The 25,121-nt window shown below is 51.0% G+C and overlaps 2 protein-coding genes across 6 annotated transcripts in view; one reads left to right on the top strand and one right to left on the bottom strand.

Moving 5' to 3' along the window:
• The window catches only part of slc26a11 (solute carrier family 26 member 11), a 44,254-nt gene extending 43,932 nt beyond the window's left edge, over positions 1–322 (bottom strand). For 3 of the 5 annotated variants that reach the window (XM_063030569.1, XM_063030564.1, XM_063030570.1), the window contains exon 1: positions 291–322. The gene's annotated coding sequence lies outside the window, so the exon portion shown is untranslated. Of the gene's footprint in view, positions 1–6; positions 241–290 lie in introns of those variants that run through there. The other 2 variants (XM_063030566.1, XM_063030565.1) reach the window with 2 other exon arrangements.
• Positions 323–357: 35 nt separating this feature from the next.
• sgsh (N-sulfoglucosamine sulfohydrolase (sulfamidase)) lies at positions 358–22,930 on the top strand. The gene is made up of 8 exons (XM_063030563.1): positions 358–637; positions 3,535–3,695; positions 4,829–4,934; positions 9,782–9,932; positions 11,032–11,188; positions 15,851–15,932; positions 17,084–17,287; positions 20,787–22,930. The coding sequence occupies exons 1-8, from the start codon at positions 538–540 to the stop codon at positions 21,356–21,358; spliced, it is 1,533 nt and encodes a 510-aa protein (XP_062886633.1). The 5' UTR covers positions 358–537; the 3' UTR covers positions 21,359–22,930.
• Positions 22,931–25,121: the final 2,191 nt, after the last annotated feature.

The following is a 25,121-nucleotide window of genomic DNA, read 5'->3' as shown; positions in this document are numbered from 1 at the left end:
ACCTACCGGGAAGTGCGCCGTTTGCGCCAAATCAAATCACTTCAAAAGCTCGAACATATTTGCAAAGAAATAATCAAAACGCTGGGGCGAACCGGCAGAAGTATTTTGAAACGATTTCAGAGTACTGTACCGAGTCCGTCCCCCTCCCGGTGGCGTTGAGGTGGAGGGTGTAACAGGCAGGGCACAGAGGGAAGGAAGCGTCCACAATTACCGGGCGGCCACCCCAACTCAATCACTACCCTCACCCTCACACCTCAGCCACCCGACTCTTCCCCACCGTCCCCACTCACCCACAACATCACAGAGCCGGTCACATGATCACACCGTCATGTGACCACTCCCAACAATGTATCGCGTTCACTTCCGGGAGGCCGGCGGGCTCTGGGAAGAGCCGCTGCTGGGGTTTAATTACTTGATTGAATTTGTTCAGTGAGTTCGCAGATTGGTCATGGCTGGTTAGTGCGCAGTCCATCCGATTGCAAGCGGATCGAGGAGCAGGCACGCTGATCATTAGAGTTACGAGAACTCCGGTTCACAATGATGTCGCCGTTTGGTGACATCTTCTGGGTCTGGCTGCTCGTGGGGATCGGTAGTTCGAGGGCGCAGCAGAAGAGGAGGAATGTGCTTCTCATCATAGGTGAGGACCGCAGCACCTGTATCTCCTCACCTCTTTGACTGACCTTCCCCCCCCAACACCTTTACCCACACCCCCATCCCGTGCCGCCCCTTCCCCCGTGTATTATAAAAATGGTGCACCGTGCCTTCTCTGGGGATGAAGGGGACGAAAGTTTAGAGCGGTTGATGGGTGCCAATCAAAGCTCCGCTTTCTTCTGGATGGTGTTGGAGCTGCCCTCACTCACTGCAAGAGGGGACCCTGGACTGGGGAGCTGAGCTGAGGTGCCAGAAAGGATCTGGGGTGTAGGAGATGAGTCGTTCACCGCAGGAGTCCCATCTCATGCTGTTCCACCCCAGGATGTCGACAGTGGCGGTGTTGAGGGGGTCAGTGGTGCCAATGCCATTGCAAGCCAAGGGCAGGTAGTTAGACTCTGTCTTGATGGTTACCACCGGGCACTTCTGCGCCTTTAACAGCCACGGTTAACAGATACGGCCAGGGTGCTAATGGGGACAAGCTCCCACTACCTATTAAATACTCCCAATGGTGTGCACCTCAAATAGCCTCTGACAACCCAGTCCAGCTGCTGGCCTTCACGTGTGGCTTAGCTACTAAGCCCAGTGGAACTGTTTCTACTGACAGGAGAAGGGCCAAAGGCGGGCGACTGGCATCTTAAAACCAGTTGCTTTAGGCAGATGCAGCTCGTCAGCCGTGGTTGGCAGCTCATCTAGGAGAAGGAAAACTCTGATTTCAAACCTCCGCTGCCTTGCGGCTCTACGCACTCATGGGGAAGGCTTCAGGAGTAAACCCCAAGGGAAAAATCCGGAGGAGTCCAACGTTGAGTTTGGCACTGACTGGCAACTCCTGCGACACCCCTGGCGCCAAACTGCATCGGTCTCTGCCGTTCCTTTGGGTTCATCAGATGTGAGGAGAGGGGGAGCTTGCTACACGGGGCAACATCTTGCCCTCCATATCGTACTGCCCAGGCTTGTGTATCCAGACAGGTAGGACACAACATCCATGGTCGACCCTGACCGACGGAGGCCTCAATAACAGATACAGATTTACTTGTCACGTCTACAGCAAGGCGTGAGATGTGTCGTTTGTGCCAATGACCAACGCGGCCCAGAAATTACACTGGGGGGAAGCCCGCAAGTGATGCCATGCATCTGCCACCAACGTAGCGTGCCCAGCTCATTCCACAGAAACAGTGGAGCAGGCAACAAGCTGCCAGGGTGGGCAAATAATGGGGCAAGTGAAGATGAGCACCAGGAAGGAAATGTTTCTGGGAGGGCAACGATGACATGGAGACCACAAGCCTAGATTAACTGGCTGACCTGAGGAAACTGGGAGCATAAAGTACAGCAGCCACAAAAGATTCTGCCTCCGTTCGACCCTGAAAGACACAAACCAGCGGGGTGGTGTTAGAGTGAGGTGACCCTTTGCCAGTTGCCTTCTGGAGACCTAGAAGTGTGATTACTCTAGTCAAGTGTGATGTTCTCAGGGGCTGTGGATTGTGGATGGAGAACGCCTGTGCGTGACTTTGTTAAACGTGGGGAGCGTGTGTGTGGTCAGCCACCACACGGGCCTTGACAGATCGGAATGACAGATGACTGGGACTACGACTTCACTGCCGTTGTAAGAACATAAGAAATAGGAGCAGGAGTCGGCCATCTGGCCCGTCGAGCCTGCTCCGACATTCAATAAGATCATGGCTGATCTGACCATGGACTCATCTCCACCTACCTGCCTTTTCCCCATAACCCTTAATTCCCCTACTCTGCAAAAATCTATCCAATCTTGTCTTAAATATACTTACTGAGGCAGCTTCCACTGCTTCATCCGGCAGAGAATTCCACAGATTCACCACTCTGGGAAGAGCAGTCTCTGTCCTAAATCTACTCCCCCGAATCTTGGGGCTGTGTCCCCTAGTTCTAGTCTCACCTACCAGTGGAAACAACTTTCCTGCCTCCATCTTGTCGATCCCTTTCACAATTGTGATGTGTCGTCATCTTCCCCCAGCTTCACCACTGAGATCTCGCAGATCCGCGTATTACAATGGAGTCTGGTTAATGAGGGCAGCTGGTTATTTGGGGCAAATCTTAACGAACAAAAACTCATGGAGAAAGTTGCCAGGATTCCCTTTGTGCATTTGGGACATTCTGCCACTTCACCGGGGCAGGAGACTGTTGCCGAACATTTTCTGACTGGCATCGGACACGTGCACTGGGAAACACTAACAAAATCAAGGTCGGCAAGGTGAGGGGAGTTTTTATGAGGTGGGTGCACCGCAACTCTGGCAGGGTCTGCAAGACATTACTTCCTACAAAGCGAAACCCAATAGCATGAATGGCAGTGATGCCTCACTACCAGATAAACTCAATGCCTTCTATGCCCTCTTTGAGAGGGAGAATATAACTACAGCTGTGAAGATCCCTGATGACCCTGTGATCTCTGTCTCAGAGGCCGATGTTAGACTGTCTTTAAAGAGAGTGAACCCTCACAAGGCAGGAGGTCCCGATGGAGTACACTGAAAACCTGTGCCAACCAACTAGCGGGAGTATTCAAGGACATTTTCACCCTCTCACTGCTATGGATGAAAGTTCCCACTTGCTTCAAAAAGGCAACAATTATACCAGTGCCTAAGAAGAATAATGTGAGCTGCCTTAACGACTATAGCACTCACATCGACAGTGATGAAATGCTTTGAGAGGTTGGTCATGACTGGACTGAACTCCAGCCTCAGCAAGGACCTGGACCCATTGCAATTTGCCTATCGTCACACTAGGTCAATGACAGACGCAACGTCAATAGCTCTCCACACGGCTTTAGACCACCTGGTCAACACAAATGCCTATGTTAGGATGCTGTTCATTGACCATAGCTCAGTATTTAATACAGTCATTCCCACATTCCCACAGCTGACGACGCCGGGTTCGAGAGCGAGGTGTACAACAACACGGCCATCAGGACGCCCAACCTGAACCGGCTGGCAGAACGCAGCGTCATCTTCAACAACGCCTTCTCGTCCGTCAGCAGCTGCTCGCCCAGCCGCTCTGCCATTCTCACCGGGCTGCCGCAGGTACGCTAACACGCGGGGCGGAAAGGTGGGCTGGGGGTCTCAAGCGTACACAAGATCCCGTGATGGGGGGAGTGCCTCGCGTGCACGCAGGCCGGTGTGAAGGGGACACGCTCGCGCACACAAGCTCAGGTCACAGAGCATTGCACAGGCCCTTGTGGTGGGTTGTGGGTGGGTCGGTGCTCACGCAGACCCATGTGACGGGGACGAAGAGATAACACTGCAGGGATCTGAATGTTTGTTTTGTGCTCAGTACTTCCTGTACTCAGCGCTCAGTCGCACCTCAACTTCCTCAGGAGTCTGCTGAGATGCAGTATATTGTCACAAACTCTGGCAAACTTCTATATAGGTGTGTGGTGGAAAGTTGCTGAGCGGTTGAGTGCCAGTGGGGCCGGGCGTGGGAACGCCAATGGAGCCAGGCATGGGAATGCCAGTGGGGCAGGACGTGGGAAACTGGGAGCGCCAGTGGGGGCCGAGTGTGGGAACGCCAGTGGGGGGCAGGTGTGGGGGCGCCAGTGGGGGGCAGGTGTGGGGGCACCAGTGGGGCCGGACATGTGAACGCCAGTGGGGCCTGGCGTGGGAAACTGGGAACTTCAATGTGGCCGGGTGTGGGAACGCCAGTGGGGGTCGGTTGTGGGAACGCCAGTGGGGCTGGGCGTGGGGACGCCAGTGCCTTTGAGCAGAGAATCCTACAAAAGGTAGTGGATTCGGCCCAGTACATCACGGGTGAAGCCCTCCCAACCATTGAGCACAACTACATGAAATGCTGCCATAGGAAAGCAGTATCCATTGTCAAAGATCCTCACCACTCAGGCCATGCTCCTTTTTCACTGCTGCCATTGAGGGATAAATGCCCCAGGACTCACACCACCAGGTTCAAGAACAATTACTACACTTCAACCATCAGGCTCTTGAGCAAAAGACTCATTTAAGGACTTTTTTTATCTTGTTATTTCATGCTCGTTATTTATTGCTATTTATTTATAGCTGCATTTGCACAGCTTGTTGTTCATTGATCCTGTTTACAGTTACTGTTCTATAGATCTGTTAAGTATGTCTGCAGGAAGAGAATCTCCGGGGTTGTATGTGGTGACGGACTGTACTCTGATAATAAAAGTTACTTTGAACTTTGGTAGCATCAGAATGGAATGTATGGACTGCACCAAGGCGTTCACCACTTCAATTCCTTCGATGGTGTCCGGAGTTTACCAATGCTGCTCAGTCAGGCTGGGATCAGAACCGGTGAGGGTCTTGAACGTTATCTATTTTTACTTGGGGAGACCATGCTGTAGCAGTCCCCTTTGACCCAATGACCCCGCGCCGCCCAATTACACCCGTGGCCCAATTTACAATGATCAATTTTTTTTTAGATTATGAGGACACTCAGTCGTCATTTATTGTCATTCGGAAATGCATGCATTAAAAAGTGATACAATGTTCCTTCAGAATGATATCACAAGAAAACACAGGACAAACCAAGACTAAAACTGACAAAACCACATAATTATAACGAAGGGTTCTGACGAAAGGTCTCGGCCTGAAACGTTGACTGTACCTCTTCCTAGAGATGCTGCCTTTCCTGCTGCATTCACCAGCAACTTTTATGTGTGTTGCTTTAATTATAACATATAGTTACAACAGTGCAAAACAATACCATAATTTGATAAAGAGCAGACCATGGACATGGTAAAAAAAAGTCTGGAAGTCCCAATAGCCCCAACATCTCACGCAATTTCCCCCGGGATGAATAGAGTATGACTATGACTATAGAAGGGAGAAACCCTCCCTGCCAGGAAGCTCCAAGTGTAGCACCATTGGAAACACCCGACCACAGGGGACTCTGAGTCCGTCCGAAAACTTCGAGCCTCCGACCAGCCCCTCCGAGCACCATCCTCTGCTGAGCGCTTCGACCCCACCCTGGTCGCCGAGCAACAAGCAAAGCCAAGGACTCCGGGCCTTCTCCTCTGGAGTTCTGGACCACACAGTAGGAGCAGCAGCAAAGCAGGCATTTCAGAAGTTTCACCAGATGTTCCTCTGTGCTCTCACGTCCGTCTCCATCAAATCAGGATTGTGCATGGCACTCTACTTGACAAATAACAGACATCACCACCGGAGTGGCCGCTGCGAGCTGTGTCGCGTTGCCATCATCTCCTCCGTCCATTAACCTACCCAGTACGTGTTTGGGCTGTGGGAGGAAACCAGAGCACCCGGGGAAAACCCACGTGCTCCATGGGAAGGACGTACAGAGACTCCTTACGGAACGACGAGTGGAATTGGAACTGCGGAATGGCCCGAGCTGTAGTAGCTTCACATTGACTGTGGCACCCAGTGTGCTGTGCTGTGTGTCACCTACCGGCTACTGTGCGTGCAACACGCTCGGGTGGGTGTGCGTTTCTGCTTGCGTTGGGCTCCTGGCCATCTTCTATCTGTACGCAGTGTTGTGACTGATAACTGAACCACGTGGAACTTGTAACCGGGGATATATGAAAGTCTTTACTTGCGCGGCAAACCTCCAAAAGAGAGCGAGTCCAGGAGATTCCCAACAGGATCTTGCTCTCTTGACAGGATGCTCTATACTTCATCAACACAAAGAAAACAATAAAGAACTACAGTTTCAATCGTTATAATCACCTACTTTAACAATGTGAGTATTGTCAGATAAATTTATCGAAAATTAATGGAGCCACATCCCAACTAACAGAATCTCTTTGACTATTCTATATCAGTGTCTGTTCCAAAAACCAGACACCCAAAATACAGCCCTTTTCTTTGTAAGCATGTTGAGCAATAGCTTCCTAAATATGCAGTTAGAATTAGAGTCAGGTTTAATATCACTGGCACATGTTGTGAAATTAGTTAACTTTGCGGCAGCAGTACAATGAAATACATAATAAATATAGAAATAAGTAAGTACATTACAGTGATTATATGTATGTTAATTAGTTAAATTAAAAACAGTGCAAAAACAGAAATAATAAACACAGTGTAGTGCTCATGGGTACAATGCCCATTTAGGAATCGCGTGGCAGAGGGGAAGAAGCTGTTCCTGAATCGCTGAGTGTGTGCCTTCAGGCTTCTGTACCTCCTACCTGACAGTAAAATTGAGAAGAGGGCATGTCCTGGGTGGTGGGGGTCCTTGATAATGGATGCCACCTTCCTGAGGCACCGCTCCTTGAAGATGTCTTGGACACTACGGAGGCTAGTACCCGATTTGTTGGTCAAATATGATGTCGGAATATTGTATTAATGGTAAGACTCTTGGCAATGTGGAGGATCAGAGGGATCTTGGGGTCCAGGTCCATAGGACACTCAAAGCTGCTGTGCAGGTTGACTCTGTGGTTAAGAAAGCATATGGTGCATTGGCCTTCATCAGTCATGGGATTGAGTTTAAGAGCCAAGAGGTAATATTGCAGCCATTTAGGACTCTGGTCAGACCCAACTTGGAGTACTGTGCTCAGTTCTGGTCGCCTCACTACAGGAAGGATGTGGAAGCCATAGAAAGGGTGCAGAGGAGATTTACAAGGATGTTGCCTGGATTGGGGAGCATGCCTTATGAGAATAGGTAGCGTGAACTCAGCCTTTTCTCCTTGGAGCGATGGAGGATGAGAGATGGTTTGATAGAGGTGTACAAGATAATGAGAGGCATTGATCGTGTGGATAGTCAGAGGCTTTTCCCCAGGGCTGAAATTGCTAGCATGAGAGGGCATAGTTTTAAGTTGCTTTGAAGTAGGTACAGAGGAGATGTCGGGGTAAGTTTTTTACGCAGAGAGGTGAGTGTGTGGAGTGGGCTGCCGGCAGCGGATATGATAGGGTCTTTTAAGAGACTCCTGGATGGCCACAAGGAGTTAGAAAAACAGAGGTCTATGGGTAAAGCCTGAGTAGTTCTAAGGTAGGGACATGTTCAGCACAGCTTTGAGGGCCAAAGGGCCTGTATTGTGCTGTAGGTTTTCCATGTTTCTGTGATGAATTCTACAACTTTCTGCAGCTTCTTTCAGTCCTGTGGAGTAGCCTCCCCGTCCCCACCCCCACATACGAGTCAATGATGCAGCCCGTCAGAAAGCTCTCCATGGTACACCTAGAGAAGTCTTTCAGTCTTTTATGTGACAAATCAAACTGCTAATGGAATATAGCCGCTGTCTTCTTTATAACTGCATCGATATGTTGGGACCAGGTTAGATCCTCAGAGATTCTGACAATCAGGATCTTGAAATTATACACTCTCTCCACTTCTGATCCCTCTATAAGGATTGGTTCGTGTCCCCTCTTTTTACCCTTCCTGAAATCCACAATCAGCTCTTTGGTCTGGCTGATGTGGAGTGCATGGTTGTGGCTGTGACACCACTCCACTAGCTGGTGTATCTCACTCCTGTACGACCATCTGAGATTCTGCCAATAATGTTTGTATCATCAGCAAATTTATTGATGGTATTTGAGCTGTGCCTGGCCACACAGTCATGGGTACATAGAGAGTAGAGCAGTGGGCTAAGCACACACCCCTGAGGTGCGCCAGTGTTGATTGTCAGCGAGGAGGAGATGTTATCGCCAATCCGCACTGATTGTGGACTTCTAGTTAGGAAACCAGGGATCCAGTTGCAGATGGAGGTACAGAGGCCCAGGTTCTGTAGCTTTTCGATCAGGACTATAGGAGTGATGGCGTTAAACTCTGAGCTACAGTCAGTAAACAGCATCCTGACGTAGGTGTTTGCATTGTCCAGGTGATCTAAGGCCGTGTGAAGAGCCATTGAGGATTGCATCCGTCATAGACCGATTGTGACGAGAGGCAAGGTGCAGTGGCTCCAGGTCCTTGCTGGGGCAGGAGTTGATTTTAAACATGACCAGCCTCTCAAAGCACTTCATCACTGTCGAAGTGACTGATACTGGACAATAGGCATTAAGGCAGCTCACACTACTCTTCCCGGGCATGACTATAATTGTTGCCCTTTTCAAGCAAGAGGGAACTTCCAACTGTAGCAGTGAGAGATTGAAAATTAATTTATCAGAAGGTTAGGTGCCAAAACAGATCTCTCCTACACTGTGCCTTTAAATAGCAGGGATACACCCTCAACAATTTGCTGATAGCAGGAACAGTAGAACGTCATGCTCTCAAAGTATCATTTAGAATTTGTGAACGGGTTTTAACCCCTGAAGACTGGTTCTCATTTTAGTTCGTCCGTAGTTACAAGCTGAAGAGGTTGTGCAGGGGCTGGAAATCCAGAGCACGTGCGCTCTGTTCCGCTGGATCTCCAGCATCTGCCCCATGTTGGGGCAGCACAGTCGCCAAGCGGTTAGTACAACCCTTCACGGTACCAGCAACCCGGGTTCGATTCCCACCCCTGCCTGTAAGGAGTTTGTACCTTCTCCCTGTGACCGCGTGGGTTTCCTCCGGGTGCTCCGGTTTCCTCCCTACTGGTTGGTAAGTTAATTGGTTGTTGTGAATTGTCCTGTGATTAGGCTAGGGTTAATTCGAGGTTAATTGCTGGGCGGCACGCCTCGAAAGGCTGGAGGGGCTTATTCCATGCTGTATCTCAAAAAAAACAGTAGGAACTCAGCAGGTCGGGCAGCGTCCGTGGAGAGGAATGAACCATTGACATTGTGACAGAGACTCTCCTTCAGGAAGGTTCCAGAATAAAACGGTGTGGGGAGGGGAAGGAGGAGAGCTGGAAGGTGATGGGTGAAGCCAGGTGGGTGGGAAAGGTAAAGGGCTGGAGAAGGAGGAATTTGATAGGAGAGGGAGAGTGGACCATGGGAGAAAGGGAAGGAGGACGGTCACTGGGGGGTGGAGACAGGCAGGGTAGGAGGCCAATTATGGTACCTCTAATGTCATAACTCAAGAATAATCCTTGACACAACGCGTTCTGGCTTGCATGCTAGGCCGCGTGCAGTATACTGAACACACGTTCTACATGCAAGGCACTGTGGCTTGTACGTTGGGCTGCAGAGGCCAGGCTCTGCGTGTTACCGTGTTTGCCCCTCCTATGCCAGTTCTCCCATGCAGAGTGGGGGCTTCCGAATTCCAAGCCCCCACCCAGCGGTGTTGCTGCCTCTCCACCGGGACGACGCACTTCCTGACGTTCCCTTTGCTCGCTCAGGGATAATCGGGAAGAAGCACATTGGGCCGGAGTCCGTCTACCCCTTCGACTACGCGCAGACCGAGGAGAACCATTCCATCCTGCAGGTGGGCCGGAACATCACCCGGATCAAACTGCTGGTCAGGACCTTCCTGCGGGACACGGGCAGCAGGTGGGTGCAGTGGCCCCAGACCGGGTGGGCTTGTCCGACTGACGGTGGGGGCGGCACACTCTCAGTACGCCCCCGGGGGGAGACAGAGCACTGAGCAGTGCAACGCAACACAGCCCCTTCGGTCCATAATGCTGTGCTAGCCCTTTAACCCGCTCCAAGGTGAGTAACACTTTGTCTATCATCCTTGTGCCTCTCTAGGTGCTTTGTAAATTAATATATCTGCCTCTACCACCTCCCCAGCTCGTTCCATGTGCCCACCACACTCTGTGTTTTTTAAAAAAAAACTACCTCTGACATCCACCCTTGTACTTTCCTCCAATCACCTTAAGGTTATACCCCCTGAATGCCCGCTCGGGGAAAATGTCTCTCTGTCCACCTGACCGATGCCTCTCATCATCCTGTACACTTCTATCAAGGCAGCTCTCTGAAGAGAAAAGCCCTCGCCCAGCCTGTCCTCGTAAGACATGCTGTCCAATCCCGGCGGCCTCCTACTAATCTCCTCTGCATCCCGACGTGTGTTTCGGTGTGGGGGGGTATTCTGGCTCACTGGGGAGGGGGGCGTGTGTACAACTGGGACTGTCAGCCAACGATATGTCTTGAACTGTCTTGGTGAGAGATTTTACTCTTCCTCGGGTGTGTGCTTTCGAAAATGGGTGCTCCCCCCCCCTCCCTCCCAGGGCCTATTCGCCCTCTGCTGCCTGGGCCTGCGTCTCAGTGTGGGGTGTTTCTCCCTCCCTGGACCTGTGTCTCGGTGTGGGGCGGGGTGTCTCCCTCCCTGGGCCTGCGTCTCGGTGTGGGGCGGGGTGTCTCCCTCCCTGGGCCTGCGTCTCGGTGTGTGGGGTGTGTCTCCCTCCCTGGACCTGCGTCTCGGTGTGGAGGTGTCTCCCTCCCTGGGCCTGCGTCTCGGTGTGGGAGGTGTCCACCTCCCTGGGCCTGCGTCTCGGTGTGGGTGTGTCTCCCTCCCTGGGCCTGCGTCTCGGTGTGGGGGTGTCTCCCTCCCTGGGCCTGCGTCTCGGTGTGGAGGTGTCTCCCTCCCTGGGCCTGCGTCTCAGGACTTTGTTTAAATACCCCCCTCCCCGTGTGTTTTTTTTTACCTCAGGCCATTCTTTCTGTACGTGGCCTTCCATGATCCGCATCGGTGTGGACATTCCCACCCCCAGTATGGGGTCTTCTGTGAGAAGTTTGGGAACGGGGAGCCCGGGATGGGCTGGATTCCGGACTGGAAGCCACAGTATTACACTCCGGAGCAGGTGAAGGTAGGTAAGAGGCCGCGCCTGCTGTGACCTTCTGCTCTCACTCCTGTGAGGCCTTGCAGGAGCTGGGATCCGCGCCTGCCTACTCCACGCCCTTCCGCACAGCACAACAGTCCCTCGTCTACATTCCCACCAGATCATTGTGTCCACTTGGATTCCAAGTGAGCTGGACACTGTGTCTGGTGCTTTACCTGGAGAGCGGGGTTTCAGCAGCATCTCCTGCCCCCAAAGCCCCCAAAATGAAAGATGCCAGTAGGGGGAGGCCTGTGAGGGAGGCCGCGTCTGACCAGGCCCCTGGAATGTGTTCTGTCTTCATCTAGACTCTGGTGTTTGTGGGGGGGTGAGAACGAGTTCCTGTTGAGGTGTGGAGCAGGCCTCAACACTTAGAGTTTCGTGAGCAGTTTTAGGCCCCATATCTACAAAAGGATGTGCTGGCATTGGAGAGGGTCCAGAGCAGGGATTATGAGAATGATTTTTTGGAATGAAACGGCTTAACGTATCAGGAGTTTGAAAGAATAAGGCAAGATCTCATTGAAACCTATTGAATGTTGAAAGGCCTAGATAGAGTGGAGGTGTGGAGGGGACGTTTTCTATGGTGGGGGAGTCGAAGACCAGAGGACACAGCCTCAGAATACAGGGATATCCATTTAGAACGGAGATGAGGAGGAATTTCTTTAGCCAGAAGGTGTTGAATCTGTGGAATTCATTGCCACAGGCGACTGTAGAAGCCAAGCCCTTGGGTGTATTAATAGCAGGCATTGATAGACACTTAATTCATTAAAGGTTACAGAGAGAGAGATTCAAGATTGTTTAAAGTAATTTCCTGTACAAGTGTTAAGGCGAATGAAATAACTGTTACTTCTGATCTGATGCAGCCCAAAAAAACCACAAAAGATAAAGAACACAATAATTATACAAAAACACAATTATTGTAAATACACAGGATAGCTTATACAGTATATACAGATTGATTGTGTGTCCATAAAGTGACACTAGGCACAGGAGTGTCTGTACATACGGCGACTGACAGGAAATGATAAAGTAGTGGTGATTGGGGGTGTCGAGGGGTGGGTTAGTGGGTGGAGGTGTTGATCAGCCTCACTGCTTGAGGTTTCCTGGTCTAGTGGTCCTGTTGTGGATGCTACGTAGCCTCCTCCCTGATGGGAGTCTATGAGCAGGGTAGGTGGGATCCTTCATGTTGTTACTGGCCTTTTGCCAGCACCTTTCTGAATATAAACGTTGACAGTTCCTTTCCCCTCACGATGCTGCTCGACCCGCTGAGTTCCACCGGCAGATTGCCTACTGCTCCAGATTCGAACGTGGACAGTCTCTCGGGTCTCTGAGGCTGGTCCGGTTGGGTTTGTTGTGAGGACAAGTACGGTGAGGGACAATAAAAAGCTGGTAGCAGCAGCTTCACAGACGACACGCAGAGCGGACACTGTAAATAAAATGTACACTCGGTGGCCACTTTATTGGATGCACCTGTACACCTCGTTAATGCAAGTATAGAAGCAGCCAATCATCTTGCAGCAACTCAGTGCATAAGAGCATGCAGACCCGGTCAAGAGGTTTAGTTGTTAATCAGATGAGGCATCAGAATGGGGGAAGAAATGTGATCTAAGTGACTTTGACAGGGGAATGATTGTTGGTGCCAGACAGGGTGGTTTGAGTATTTCAGAAGCTGCTTATCTCCTGGGATTTTCACGCACAACAATCTGTAGAGTTTACAGAGAACGGTCAAGAAACAAAGTCATCCAGTGAGTGATAGTTCTGTGGGCAAAAATGCCTTGTTAATGAGAGAGGTCAGAGGAGAATGGCCAGACTGGTTCAAGCTGACAGGAAGGTGACAGTAACTCAAATAACCACACGTTACAACAGTGGTGTGCAGAAGAGCATCTCTGAATGCACAACATGTCAAACCTTGAAGTGGATGGGTTACAGCAGCAGAAAACCACAAACATACACTCAGTGGCCACTTTATTAGATACAGGAGGGACCTAATAAAGTGGCCACTGAGTATACATAAATTATTTAAGACAATGAAGAACAAAACAAAACTGTAAAACCACCAGAAATCGGTGCAAATGAAACGCACAATTAGAGACCAGTCCGTGTTAGTGTTCGAGGTGGTCTGTAGTTCTACATTGCTGAGGTAGAATTAGGGATGTGCGGGTCATTTCAAGAACCTAATGGTTGACAACCTGAGGGGTTAGGAAGCAAAGAAACTGTGGGAAGTCCAAGCCTTGGTGAGTTGTGGAAAGGGAGGATGGATGTTCCCGAAGGGGGAAAGGTGGGGAGGAACGAGGATTGACCCAGTCCAGACAAGGACTGGAAGGTGTTGCTCATTCAGGAATTACAGTGGTGAGGATGTGAGGAGATGGAGATCAGGGGAAACGCCCAAGTGAAGGATATCCAAGGTAATCTTTTTAACGAACATGGGATTTACTGATTTTATTTATGCATTTAGAGATCTAGCATGAAACGGGGCTTTCTGGCCCAATGAATCCACGCTGCCCGTGTGGCCAATTATCCTTTGGAATGTCGGGGGGAACCCAAGCGAGCACAGGGAGAGCGTGCAAACCGCTTACAAACGGCGTTGGGAATTGAACCCGGGTCACCGGTGCTGTAAAAGCATTACGCTAGCCGCCACACTACTCTGCTGCCCCCGTACAGTACGTGGAAACACAGGGAGGCTATTCAGCCCCTCGCGCCTGGCCTGCCGTTCAGTAACAAGGCCCGCCCACCTTTGGGGCATCGTTATTGACTTACCCGGTTGTAGCTCGATGCACGGAGTGACGGTTCGACCGCGGTGGTGTCGCCGTTGATGCAGGTCAGTTGCAGCTTGGGCCGTGGCGGATGTTGGAGTTTGGTTCTGGCGCTGTCTGTAAGGAGGATGCACGGGGGTTTCCTCCGGGTGCTCCGGTTTCCTCCCACAGTCCAAAGACGTACCGGTTAGCAGGTTAGTTGGCCATTGTAAATTGTCCCGTGGTTAGGGTAGGGTTAAGTAGGATGTTGGGCAGAGCAGCTCATGGCCTGTTCTGCATTGTTTCACTCAATAAAGAAATAACGATGCAGGGCAGGCATTTCACTGTATCATGGCACTTGTGGGATTAGTAACCCAGTTCCAGCTTCTGTGCGTCAAGCCCATGTCCCTTAATACCCAAAAACCCATCGATCTCCCTCCTGAATGAACGCAGTAGCTGAACCTGTTCAAACCCCTCCTGGGAAGATAATTCCAAGCCTCTGGTGAATGAAGTTCTGCCCAATTCTGTCCTGAAAGCCCCCCCCTCTTGAATTTTGAGACAGTGATCCCTGGTTCTGTTCCCCCTCCCCCCCACCCCCAAGGCAGGAGAGATACCATCCGTATATGAGGAGTGTTTGACAGCTCTGGGGCTGAACGGGGTAGGGGGGGGGGTTCTTGTTGAAACCTATTGAATGGTGAAAGCCCTAGATAGAGTAGACGTTTCCGCTGCTGAGGGAGTCTAAGACCAGAGGACCCAGACTCAGAATGAGAATCAGGTTTATTATCACCAGCATATATCATGAAATTTGTTAACTTAGCAGCAGCAGTTCAATGCAATATAGGGAAAAAAATTCAATTATGTATATTAAATGATAAAATTAAAAATAGTGCAAAATTATAGAAGGCATCCGTTAGTCTTGCGAGACCATGGATCTGCGCCTGGAAAGTCTTCACTCTCCAGGGCGCAGGCCTGGGCAAGATTGTATGGAAGACCAGCAGTTGACCATGCTGCAAGTCTCCCCTCTCCATGACACCAATGTTGTCCAAGGGAAGGGCATTAGGACCCATACAGCTTGGCACCAGTGTCGTGTGATTAAGTGCCTTGCTCAAGGACACAACACGTTCCCTCGGCTGGGGCTCGAACTCACGACCTTCAGGTCACTAGTCCAATGCCTTAACCACTTGGCCACGTGCCCACACTAGTGCAAAAACAGATATATAAAAAGTGAGGTAATGTTGATGGGTTCAATGCCCATTCAGGAATTGGGATGGCAGAGGGGAAGAAGCTGTTCCTGAATCGCTGAGTGTGTGCCTTCAGGTTCCTGTATCTCCTTCCCAGTGGTAGCAATGAGATGAGTTGATTCGTTAGTGATATGTCCATTAGAACAGAAACTGACTCTGTGGAATTTGTTGCCACAGGCGGCTGTAGAGGCCTAGTCATTGGGTATATTGAAGCCAGAAGTTGACAGATTCTTGATTAGTCAGGACCTGAAGGGATACGGGGAGAAGGCAGGAGATTGGGGCTGAGAGGGAAGTGGATAAGCCATGACAAAACGGCAGAGCAGACTCGATGGCCGAATTCTGCCCCTATATCTTAATATCTTCCATATATCTGCCCAGTTGAGCCCCTGTGCTCTGCTTCTTTGAGATCACCTCTCACTGATGGAGCGCTCAGTGTCCTGTCCCAGGACAACCCTCCCATCCTGAGTCAGCTCGCTTGTTGTCTGCCACTCTGTGTTAGGAATTGCTGGACGTTTGGTTTACTGAACTTGGATTTGTCTGTGGCAATCTGCGGGAGCGGTACGGGGGTATGGTCACTCAGTGCACTGCCTGGACAGGGCAGGACCCTGGAGCAGAGGTAAATCCACCGCAGAAGTGAGGCTTTATTTTTAACCCCCCTCCTGCTGTTCCTGCTTCCCCAGGTGCCTCCCTTCCTGCCGGACACGCCAGCGTCCCGTGCTGACCTGGCTGCGCAGTATACCACCATCAGCCGTCTCGACCAAGGTCAGTGACCTCAAGCTCCCAAACCATCGCGGGTGACTCCAACCACCACCGCTCTGGACTGGCTCTGCAGCCTGCAGGCTCGCTTTCCGGGACTTGTCCGGCGCATGTTCCCAGTCTGTCCTCTTTCGTACTTCAGTTGTTTGTCAGTCTTTGCGCAAGTCCAATTCCAGCCGAAAGACGGCCTTTCCTGGGGTTAGAGGACTTACTGTGTGTGGTGTGTGTGTGTGTGTGGTCTGTGTGTGTGTGTGTGTGTGTGTGTGTGGTCTGTGTGTGTGTGTGTGTGTGTGTGTGTGTGTGTGGTGTGTATGTGTGTGTGTGTGTGTGTGTGTGTGTGTGTGTACGTGTATGTGTGTGTGTGTGTGTGTGTGTACGTGTATGTGGTGTGTGTGTGGTGTGTATGTGTGTGTGTGGTCTGTGTGTGTGTGTGTCGGGGGGGGGGGAACAGGACTGGTTTTGCTGCTGTAGTTTTGTTGCTTCTTGTGTTCTGTGTTGTTCTGCCGAGCGCTGTGGGCTTGCTTGCTACGTTGGTGCCGGAGAGAGTGGCCACACTTGTGGGCTGCCCCTGGCACATCCTCGAGTGTGTTGGTTGTGAACGCAAACCATGCATTTCACTACGTTTCAATGCACACACCATAAATAAACTCGAATCTTGATCTTGTTTCTGTATGCCTTTCATAAAATTCCACTGTTTTTCTTTTCTCTTGCAAACGCCTGCAAGGAAATGAATTCCCATTTCCTTTCTTGCTCCTCCTCACCTCACCTGCCCACACTTCCCTCCGGTTCGCCTCCTCCTTCCCTTTCTCCCATGGTCCACTCTCCTCTCCTATCAGATTCCTCCTTCTTCAACCCTTTACCTTTTCCACCAATCACCTCCCAGCTTCTTACTTCATCACCCCTCTCCCACGCACCCACCTTCTCCCCTCACCAGGCTTCACCTATCGCCCCGTTCTTATTCTGGCTGTTCCCCCCTTTCCTTTCCAGTCTTGATGAAGGGTGTCAATTGTTTATTCCTCTGCATAGATGCTGCCCAACCTGCTGAGTTCCCCCAGCATTTTGTGCGTGTCACTCTGTTTTTCTAGCCCCCGCAGCATCTCTTGCATCGATGATCAGCTTACTTTGAACTTTGACCTATCCGCTCATCCTTTTCGCAGGAATTGGGCTGGTGCTGGAGGAACTGTCAGGGGCTGGCCACGCCGAGGACACGCTGGTGATCTACAGTTCGGACAATGGGATCCCCTTTCCCAATGGGAGGACCAACCTGTACCGGCCTGGAGTTGCCGAGCCCATGTTGGTCCACTCTCCGGACCACCCGGAGCGATGGGGTCAGATCAGCCGGTCCTTCGTCAGCCTGCTGGGTACGTGGTGGCTCGGGGCAGCGGGATAACAGGGCCTAAAGCCTCGGTCCCCGTCAATGTACCTCCCCTTCCCCACGGGCAGGGTGTTCCTCCTTTTCATTTATTATTACATAGAAAACAGAACAGTACAGCTTGGTGACAGGCCAGTCGGACCCCTGTGTTGTGCCAAACTAATTAAACTAGTTCTTCTTCCCCCTCCACCGCTGGATTTAGATTATGAAGACACACAGTCCTCTTTTGTTGTCATTTAGTAATGCATGCATTAAGAAATGATACAATATTTCCTCCGGTGTGATATCACAAAACACAGAACAGACCAAGACTGAAAAAACTGACAAAACCACATAATTATAACATATAGTTACAACAGTGCAACAATCCCATAACTTGATGAAGAACAGGCCATGGTCACAGTAAAAGTTCAAAGTCTCTCAAGTGTCCCACATCTCACGCAGATGGGAGAAGGAAGAAAACCTCTCCCTGCCATGCCCGACCATGGTCCGACTCTGAGTCATCCGAAAACTTCGAGCTCTGATCAGCTCTCTGACACCGAGCAGTGAGCGCCATCTCTGTCTGAACGATTCGACCTCGATCTCGGTCACCAACAGCAGGCAAAGCCAGGGATTTTGAGGCCTACCCTCCGAAAGATTCCCGACTGCGCAGTAACGCCAGCAGCAAACGAGCGTTTCAAAAATTTCTCCAGATGTTCCTCTGTGCTTTCATGTCCGTCTCCATCAAATCAGAATTGTCCACGGCCTCTATTTAACGGATACGATACATTTTTCACCGGAGGGCTGCGCACGCGCGGTGCGCTGCTCTCTCTCCTCCCGCCAGAGTTTTCACGTTCAAATTCAGTTCATTGTCATTCAATCGTTCACGTGTACACCATCAATTGAAACAATGTTCTTTCAGACCAAGGTGCACAACACAGTACATATAGCTTTGTCTCCCGCTCACGTGCGCGCGCGCGCTCTCTCTCTCACTCTCACTCTGACACAACGTATAAAGTAATATCACCACAAATAAATTAACAGGTTAGAAGGTGCATTTACGGCACAAGTTAAAAAGTGAATGTTTTATTGCCAGTGGTGTTTGATTGGGAATGAGGTATGAGTGGGGGGAGGGAGCTCAGTACTCTCACGGCCTGGGGGAAAACGCTGTTTCCATTCATGAACTCTACCCCACTATTTTGCTGTCTTATGCATTATTTCATTTTCTGCTGTTGTAATTTGTAGTATACTTTATGTATTGTAATGTACAGCTGCTGCAAAACAACAAATTTCATAAGATATGGCGGTGATCGTTCACCTGATTCTGCAAAACTGGCTAACTAACCTGATGGTTTCTGCCTACTCAGTGTCCAATGTCCATATGCCTCCATTCAGAGGCTCCTGAGGAGGTTCATGAGATTGAAAGGGTTAATATCCGAGGAGCATTTGATGGCTCTGGGCCTGTACTCTCTGGAGTTTAGGAGAATGGTGTGGGGGGGGGGATCTCACTGAAACCTATTGAATATTGAAAGGCCTAGATAGAGTGGATGTGGGGAGAATGTTTCCTACAGAAGGGGAGCCCAGGACCAGAGGCTACAATGTCAGACTAGAGAGATGTTCATTTAGAACAGAGGTGAGGAGGAATTTCTTTTACTAGAGGGTAGTGAGACCATGGAATTCTTGCCACAGGTGGCTGCGGAGGCCAAGTTATTGGGTATGTTTAAAGTGGAGGTTGAACACTTCTTGATAAGGTCAGGGTGTCAAAGATTACCAGGAGAATGGGGTTGAGAGGGATAATAAATCAGCCATGATGGAATGGTGGAGCAGATTTGATGGGCTGAATGGCCTAATTTTTTTCCTATATCGTATGATCATTCTCTCCATATTCGTGTGCCTATCAAAACACCCCTATCACGTTCACCACCACCACACCCCCGGCGCGTTCACCACCACACCCCTGGCGCGTTCACCACCACCACACCCCTGGCGCGTTCACCACCACACCCCTGGCGCGTTCACCACCACCACACCCCTGGCGCGTTCACCACCACACCCCTGGCGCATTCACCACCACCACACCCCTGGCGCGTTCACCACCACACCCCTGGCGCGTTCACCACCACCACACCCCTGGCGCGTTCACCACTGCACCCTTATAGCGTTCACCACCACTATGCCCCTGGCAGTGCATTCCAAAACTGTTTTTAAAGAAAGTAAACTCCTGCCCACACATTTCTTTGAATTATTCCCCCCTCCCACCCCTCCCCCACCTTAAATGCATGTTGTCTATTATTAGATATTTTGATCCTGGAGAAAACATGACTGCTTCTCTATCTGTACCTCTCGTACCCTTATCAACATCTGTCCAGTCCCCTCTCAGAGGAAACAAGTTTTTCCAACGTCTCCTCGTAGCTCCGTCCCTCTTCTCAACCCTTGACCAGGCACCCAGGTCTTTCCTGTTGTTTATACGGAGATGTACGGTCCTGTGCAACAGCGTTAGGCGCATGTACAGCATGTAACTAGACTTAGACTCTTGTACACACTGCATTTGTCAGCATGGTGCGGAGAGCGAGTTTGTGAATCTGGCGGGAGCAAGGCGCGTTGGGGATGGGGAGGGTGGAGTGCCGTGGGAGGGTGTGAGACGGGTGCTGGTGCTGGGAGAAACATCCGGCCCTGAGACACCAGGCAAGGTCCAAACAATCGGTTTATCGATCTTTACAGAATGTCTCTCCGGTGCTTCCCGCTCCCTTCCCCTTTTTCCCAACCATGATTCCCCTCTCCCTGCCCTCTTCCCACTGTCAGCCCACAATAGAGACCCAGATCAGAATCAGGTTTATCATCACTCATATATGTCATTGAATTTGCTTTTTTTTGCTGCAGCAGTACAGTGCGATACGTAAAATTACTACAGTGCTCTGCAAAAGTCTTAGGCACCCGAGCTATATACGTGTGCCTAAGATTTTTACAGAGGACCGTATTCACAGATGTTTTGTCATAAGTAAAGAGATATTAGCGGCGTGGTAGTGTAGCAGTTAGTGTAACACTTTATAACACCAGCCACAGGGGTTCGATTCCTGTGCTGCCTGTAAGGGGTTTGTACATTCTCACCGTGACTGGGCTTTCCCCCGGGTGCTCTGATTTCCTCCCACTTTCCAAAGACGGACGGGCTGGTAGATTAATTGGTAACGTGTACGATGTGCCATTGCGCTACTGTGAGGCGGCACGGCCGCGTAGTGTTTAGCACAATGCTTCACAGTACGGGCGACCGCAACCCGGGTTGGAATCGCACCGTCCCCCGTAGGGAGTTTGTGCGTTCTCCCCTTGACCGCGTGGGTTTACCCCCCCCGGGCGCCCTGATTTCCTCGCACTTTCCAACGACGTACCGGTCAGCAGGTTAATTGGTCACGTTGGTGGAATTGAGCAGCATGAGCTTGTAGGCCAGAAGGGCCCGTTAACGTTCTGTATCTCGTAATTAAAAAATTAAATCGTCTTGATCATTGCTTCTGCAGATATAACTCCGACTATCCTGGACTGGTTGTCTGTCCCTTATCCCGCCTACAGTATCTTCGGGAAGAAGACGGTACATCTAACCGGCAAGTCCATTCTTCCGGCCCTGAGCTCCGAGCAGCCCTGGCAAACGGCCTACGCCAGTCAGAGTCACCACGAGGTCACCATGTATTACCCCATGAGGGCTCTTCAGCACCTCCAGTTCCGCCTGGTCCACAACCTTCACTTCAAGATGCCTTTCCCCATCGACCAGGACTTCTACCTCTCTCCCACCTTCCAGGACCTGCTGAACCGCACCACCTCCGGCCTGCCGGTCCACTGGAAGAAGTCCCTGCACCAGTACTACTACCGAGAGCAGTGGGAACTCTTCGACCTGCAGGCGGACCCGGTCGAGACCCACAACCTCGCCTCTGACCCCCAGTATCAGAAGGTGCTGGAGGACATGAGGGGGCAGCTGAAAAAGTGGCAGTGGCTGACTGACGACCCCTGGGTGTGCGCTCCCGAAGGCGTGCTGGAAGACCAGGGCTCCTACAAGCTGGACCCTCAGTGCAGGCCCCTGTACAACCAGCTGTGAAGGCTGTGCACAATGGCGCGGTTGTCCATCTGATTTGACTCTAGGAATGAAATGGTTAACATATGAAGAGCACTTGAGGACTCTGGGTCTGTACTTGGTGGAGTTTAGAGGAACGAGGGGAAGATTGCATTGAAATCTGTCGAATACTGAAAGGCCTAGATAGAGTGGACGTGCAGAGGACGTTTCCGGTCGTGGGAGAGTCTAAGACCAGAGGGCACAGCCTCAGAGTAGAAGGATGTCCTTTTAGAACAGAGATAAGGAGAAATTTCTTTATCCAGAGGGTGGTGAATCTGTGGAATTTTCTGCCACAGGGGGCTTGGAGGCCGAGCTATTGGGTTTGTTTAAAACAGGGGTCATCCTGTGCAAAAATTTTTTTCCCAAGCATCTCAATGTTAAGTAAACACCCCCTCGCCTTTATAACTCTGTTCTGTTGTTCAAAGTTCTCCCACCTCTGGAAGCGTATCCACATCTACTCTGTCAGGTGCTTTCTGAAGGTCGTAATGTTTCAATAATATCGCTCCCTCATTCTTCTAAACTCGGAGGAACATCGATCTAATCTTTTCAGCTGCTCGCGACTGGATGACCAGCTCGTGCCAGGAATTGAGAGAGTCTCTTCTACCTCAGAGGCCACTGAATACTTTCTTAAATAAAGGGAACAAAACTGTACGCAGTCCCCCAGCTGTAAACATTTCCCTATTTTGTAAACCGCAACCCTCTTGCAATAAAGGCCACTGGACCTGTGGTCAGTGACAGAGGTCAGCGGGCCCTGAGGATGACCCCCACCCCAGGGTCAGCAAGGCCGGGGTCAGTAGTCCGTGCGGGCAGGAGGCACAATGGGCGGTGTCCTTCTCTCCTCCCAGGTCAGCGAGTCCTGGGGTCGGAGGTCCATGCAAGGCCCGGAGGTCAAAATCCCATGATCAGCAAGGCCTAGGGTCAGTATCCAGAGGTCGGCAAGGTCTGGAGGCTGAAACTTCAGGGTCAAAGACCGAAGCTGGCGAGTGTTGGAGGCGTAGGCCCGAGGCCCCCCCGAGTCGGCCCGTCCTGAGGTCAGGGATCTGTGAGTTGCAGTTGTGGGCCAGGCACTCTCAGAGGCCCAGAGGCAGCCTGCCCTGTGGTTGGAAGGCCTGTCTGTATGAGTGGATGGGAGAGGGGCCTGTTTTGCCGCAGCTGCTGCTTATGTTATTCTGCTGAACTTGGTAAGGAGGCCGTGTGGCTGCAGAATCTGTGGCAACGCCTGCACGCTGCCCCTACCACATCCTTCGGTTGTGCTGGTTGTTAACACAAGTCACGCATTTCGCTGTGTGCTTCACTGTAAGGGTTATGAGTAAATGAATCTGAACCCAGCCTTTTGCTCCACCTGCCTGCTAACTCGCCGGATCCCTCCAGGAGAGGCACGCCCTCTTCTGCGGCCTGGGCTGGCCGGAGTTGGCCTTCTGACAGGCCCCCCCACCCCGAACTCCATGCTGCGATCTGTTCCGGGCAGCCTTGCTGTGCGCGCACACAGCTCCCGGGATTGGAGGTGCCCACCCGGAGAAAGAGCAGCCCTCAGCCGGGCTGCGATGGGAAGGAGCTGTACTAAATTACCACAGACAGAGGGAGCAACGGCACCTTATCAAACACAGACAGCCACGCCGACAATACAGAGGACTCAGCTGCTGCCAGACACAGTCAGATAAAGCACTCCCTGTGTGTGGAAGATAACTTCTTCAATGAACAAGCCAGCTTGCACGTATAAACCTGCAAAGAGTGCATGTTTTTAAAGTTACAACATTTAAACAGTGAGACTGTATTTGTATTAAACCTTTAACATGGGGGGGGGGGAGCCTGATCTCTGAGGGAGACATGCCTACTAGGTTGTGCACAGCAAGATTCCAGGAGAAGGAAGTGTGCAGTGACTGGGCAGCACTATGCAACAGCTGGTAGAGTGGCGGGGTGGAGATAGTTCTCTACCAAATGAGGGGTAAGGTGCTCCTTCCATCCGCTAGCCTGCAGGTCACCCTCAGGCGAGGTGTGGCACCTGCTTAGCCCCTCCACCACCCCCCCCTCCCCGATCGGGGTCAGGGGGTGGGTGGTCGTACAAGTAGCTCGTGCATATCGCAGGGGCTGGTTATGCGACCACTGACGCCAGGCAGACAATCCCTGAAGAGTACTGTATTGATAATGGCTGGCGTCACCCATCTTGTCAAGATGTTGACCAGAGGAAAGCAATGGCAAACCACTTCTGTAGAAAAAATTTGCCAAGAACAATCAAGGTCAAGACCGTGATTGCCCATGTCATACAACACGGCACATAATGATGTCATACAACATGACACATGATGATGATGTCATACAACATGGTGCATAATGCTGATGTCATATGGCACAACACATAATGGTGATAAGTAGAGATGTTACCTCACCGCACCAGTATCCGAGGGCTTTGGATGTCTCTGAGCAGACTCGATGGGCTGAATAGTTTAATTCTATGTCTTTTGTCAATGGAGTTCAGAAGGCTGGGAGGAGGGGTGCATCTCATTGAAATGTATTGGATACCAAAAGGCCTGGATCGGGTGGACATGGAGAGGATGTTTCCATTTGTTGGAGAGTCTAGGATCCGAGGAGCCTCGGGATAAAGGGATGTCCCTTTAAAACTGGGACGAGGAGGAATTTCTTCAGAGGGTGATGCATCTGTGGAAGTCTTTGCCACAGGGGGTTGTGGAGGCCAAGTCACAGGGTACAATCAAGGTAGAGGTTGGTAAGGGGGTTAGGGGTTACGGGGAGAAGATTGGAGAATGGGGTTGGGGGAAAAACCGGTTCTGCTGGAATGGCCGAGCGGACTCGATGGGCTGAATGACCGATGACTTTCGGGTGCAATCCCGACCCGAGGTGCTGAATGTGTGGAGTTTTACCATTCTCCCTCTAACACCCGACATAATCTGAGGATGTGCTGGGGGCAGCCCACAAGTATTGCCATGCTTCCAGCACCAACGTAACATGCCAGTGATGTTCAGCAAAACAACACGAAGGGTCTCGGCCTGAAACGGCATCTGTACTCTTACTTTCCATAGATGCTGCCTGGCCTGCTGAGTTCCTCCAGCACTTTCTGTGTGTTGCCTTGGATTTCCAGCATCTCCAGATTTTCTCTTGTACGTAACAGTAGCTCTTCCACATCCTCAGCGCCTGCTGACCTAACCTGCACACTTGGGGATCACTGGCCTTCTGACCGCAAAGCACTCCGACCCCTGACCTCTAACTCCCCCACATCCCTGTCACTAAACCCTCCTGTGCTGTACAGTAAAACCATTCTTATGAACATAAAAGACAACCGATTCTGAGCCATGACCTAAATGAACATCTTGGTTAGAAACATCTCGGGCAAGAACCCCTCATTTACTTTGTTAATCTGCCCCTGGCAGCAGCTCTGCCCTTTAAAATCCTTTGTTCTATCAGTTCCCTCCCGATCTTTTCTCTTCAAGACCTCAGCCAGCTTAGATCTTCTATTGACCAATTAACCCCAGTTCCCAATGGTATTCCCTCCCTAAATCTTGTCAAAACTGCCTTTAAGATGCTGCTTAAATCTTGTTGATTTGAGCAACCGGAAAATAGCCACCCATTTCGATTCAACTTCCCACTCCCATTCTGACATGTCGGGCCACAGTCCCCTCTACACTCACGCTCAGGTTGGAGGAGCAATAGACAACTAGCACTTTAGATAGAGTGGAAGCCAGGGCAGAAATGGCTAATACTAGAGGGTGTACTTTTAAGGTGATTGGAAGAAAAT

This window comes from Mobula hypostoma, chromosome 22 (genome assembly GCF_963921235.1).
Source record: "Mobula hypostoma chromosome 22, sMobHyp1.1, whole genome shotgun sequence".
NCBI classification, from domain to species: Eukaryota; Metazoa; Chordata; class Chondrichthyes; order Myliobatiformes; family Myliobatidae; genus Mobula; species Mobula hypostoma.
The sequence above is the reverse complement of the archived record's forward strand: the minus strand, read 5'-3'. Positions and strand labels throughout refer to the sequence as shown.

Bases quoted from the DNA above. Each gene is read 5' to 3' on its own strand.
- sgsh (XM_063030563.1), top strand. From the start codon at position 538: ATGATGTCGCCGTTTGGTGACATCTTCTGGGTCTGGCTGCTCGTGGGG. The intron at 638-3,534 runs GTGAGGACCGCA...ACATTCCCACAG, and splicing joins GAATGTGCTTCTCATCATAG to CTGACGACGCCGGGTTCGAG. The intron at 9,933-11,031 runs GTGGGTGCAGTG...TTTTTACCTCAG, and splicing joins CTGCGGGACACGGGCAGCAG to GCCATTCTTTCTGTACGTGG.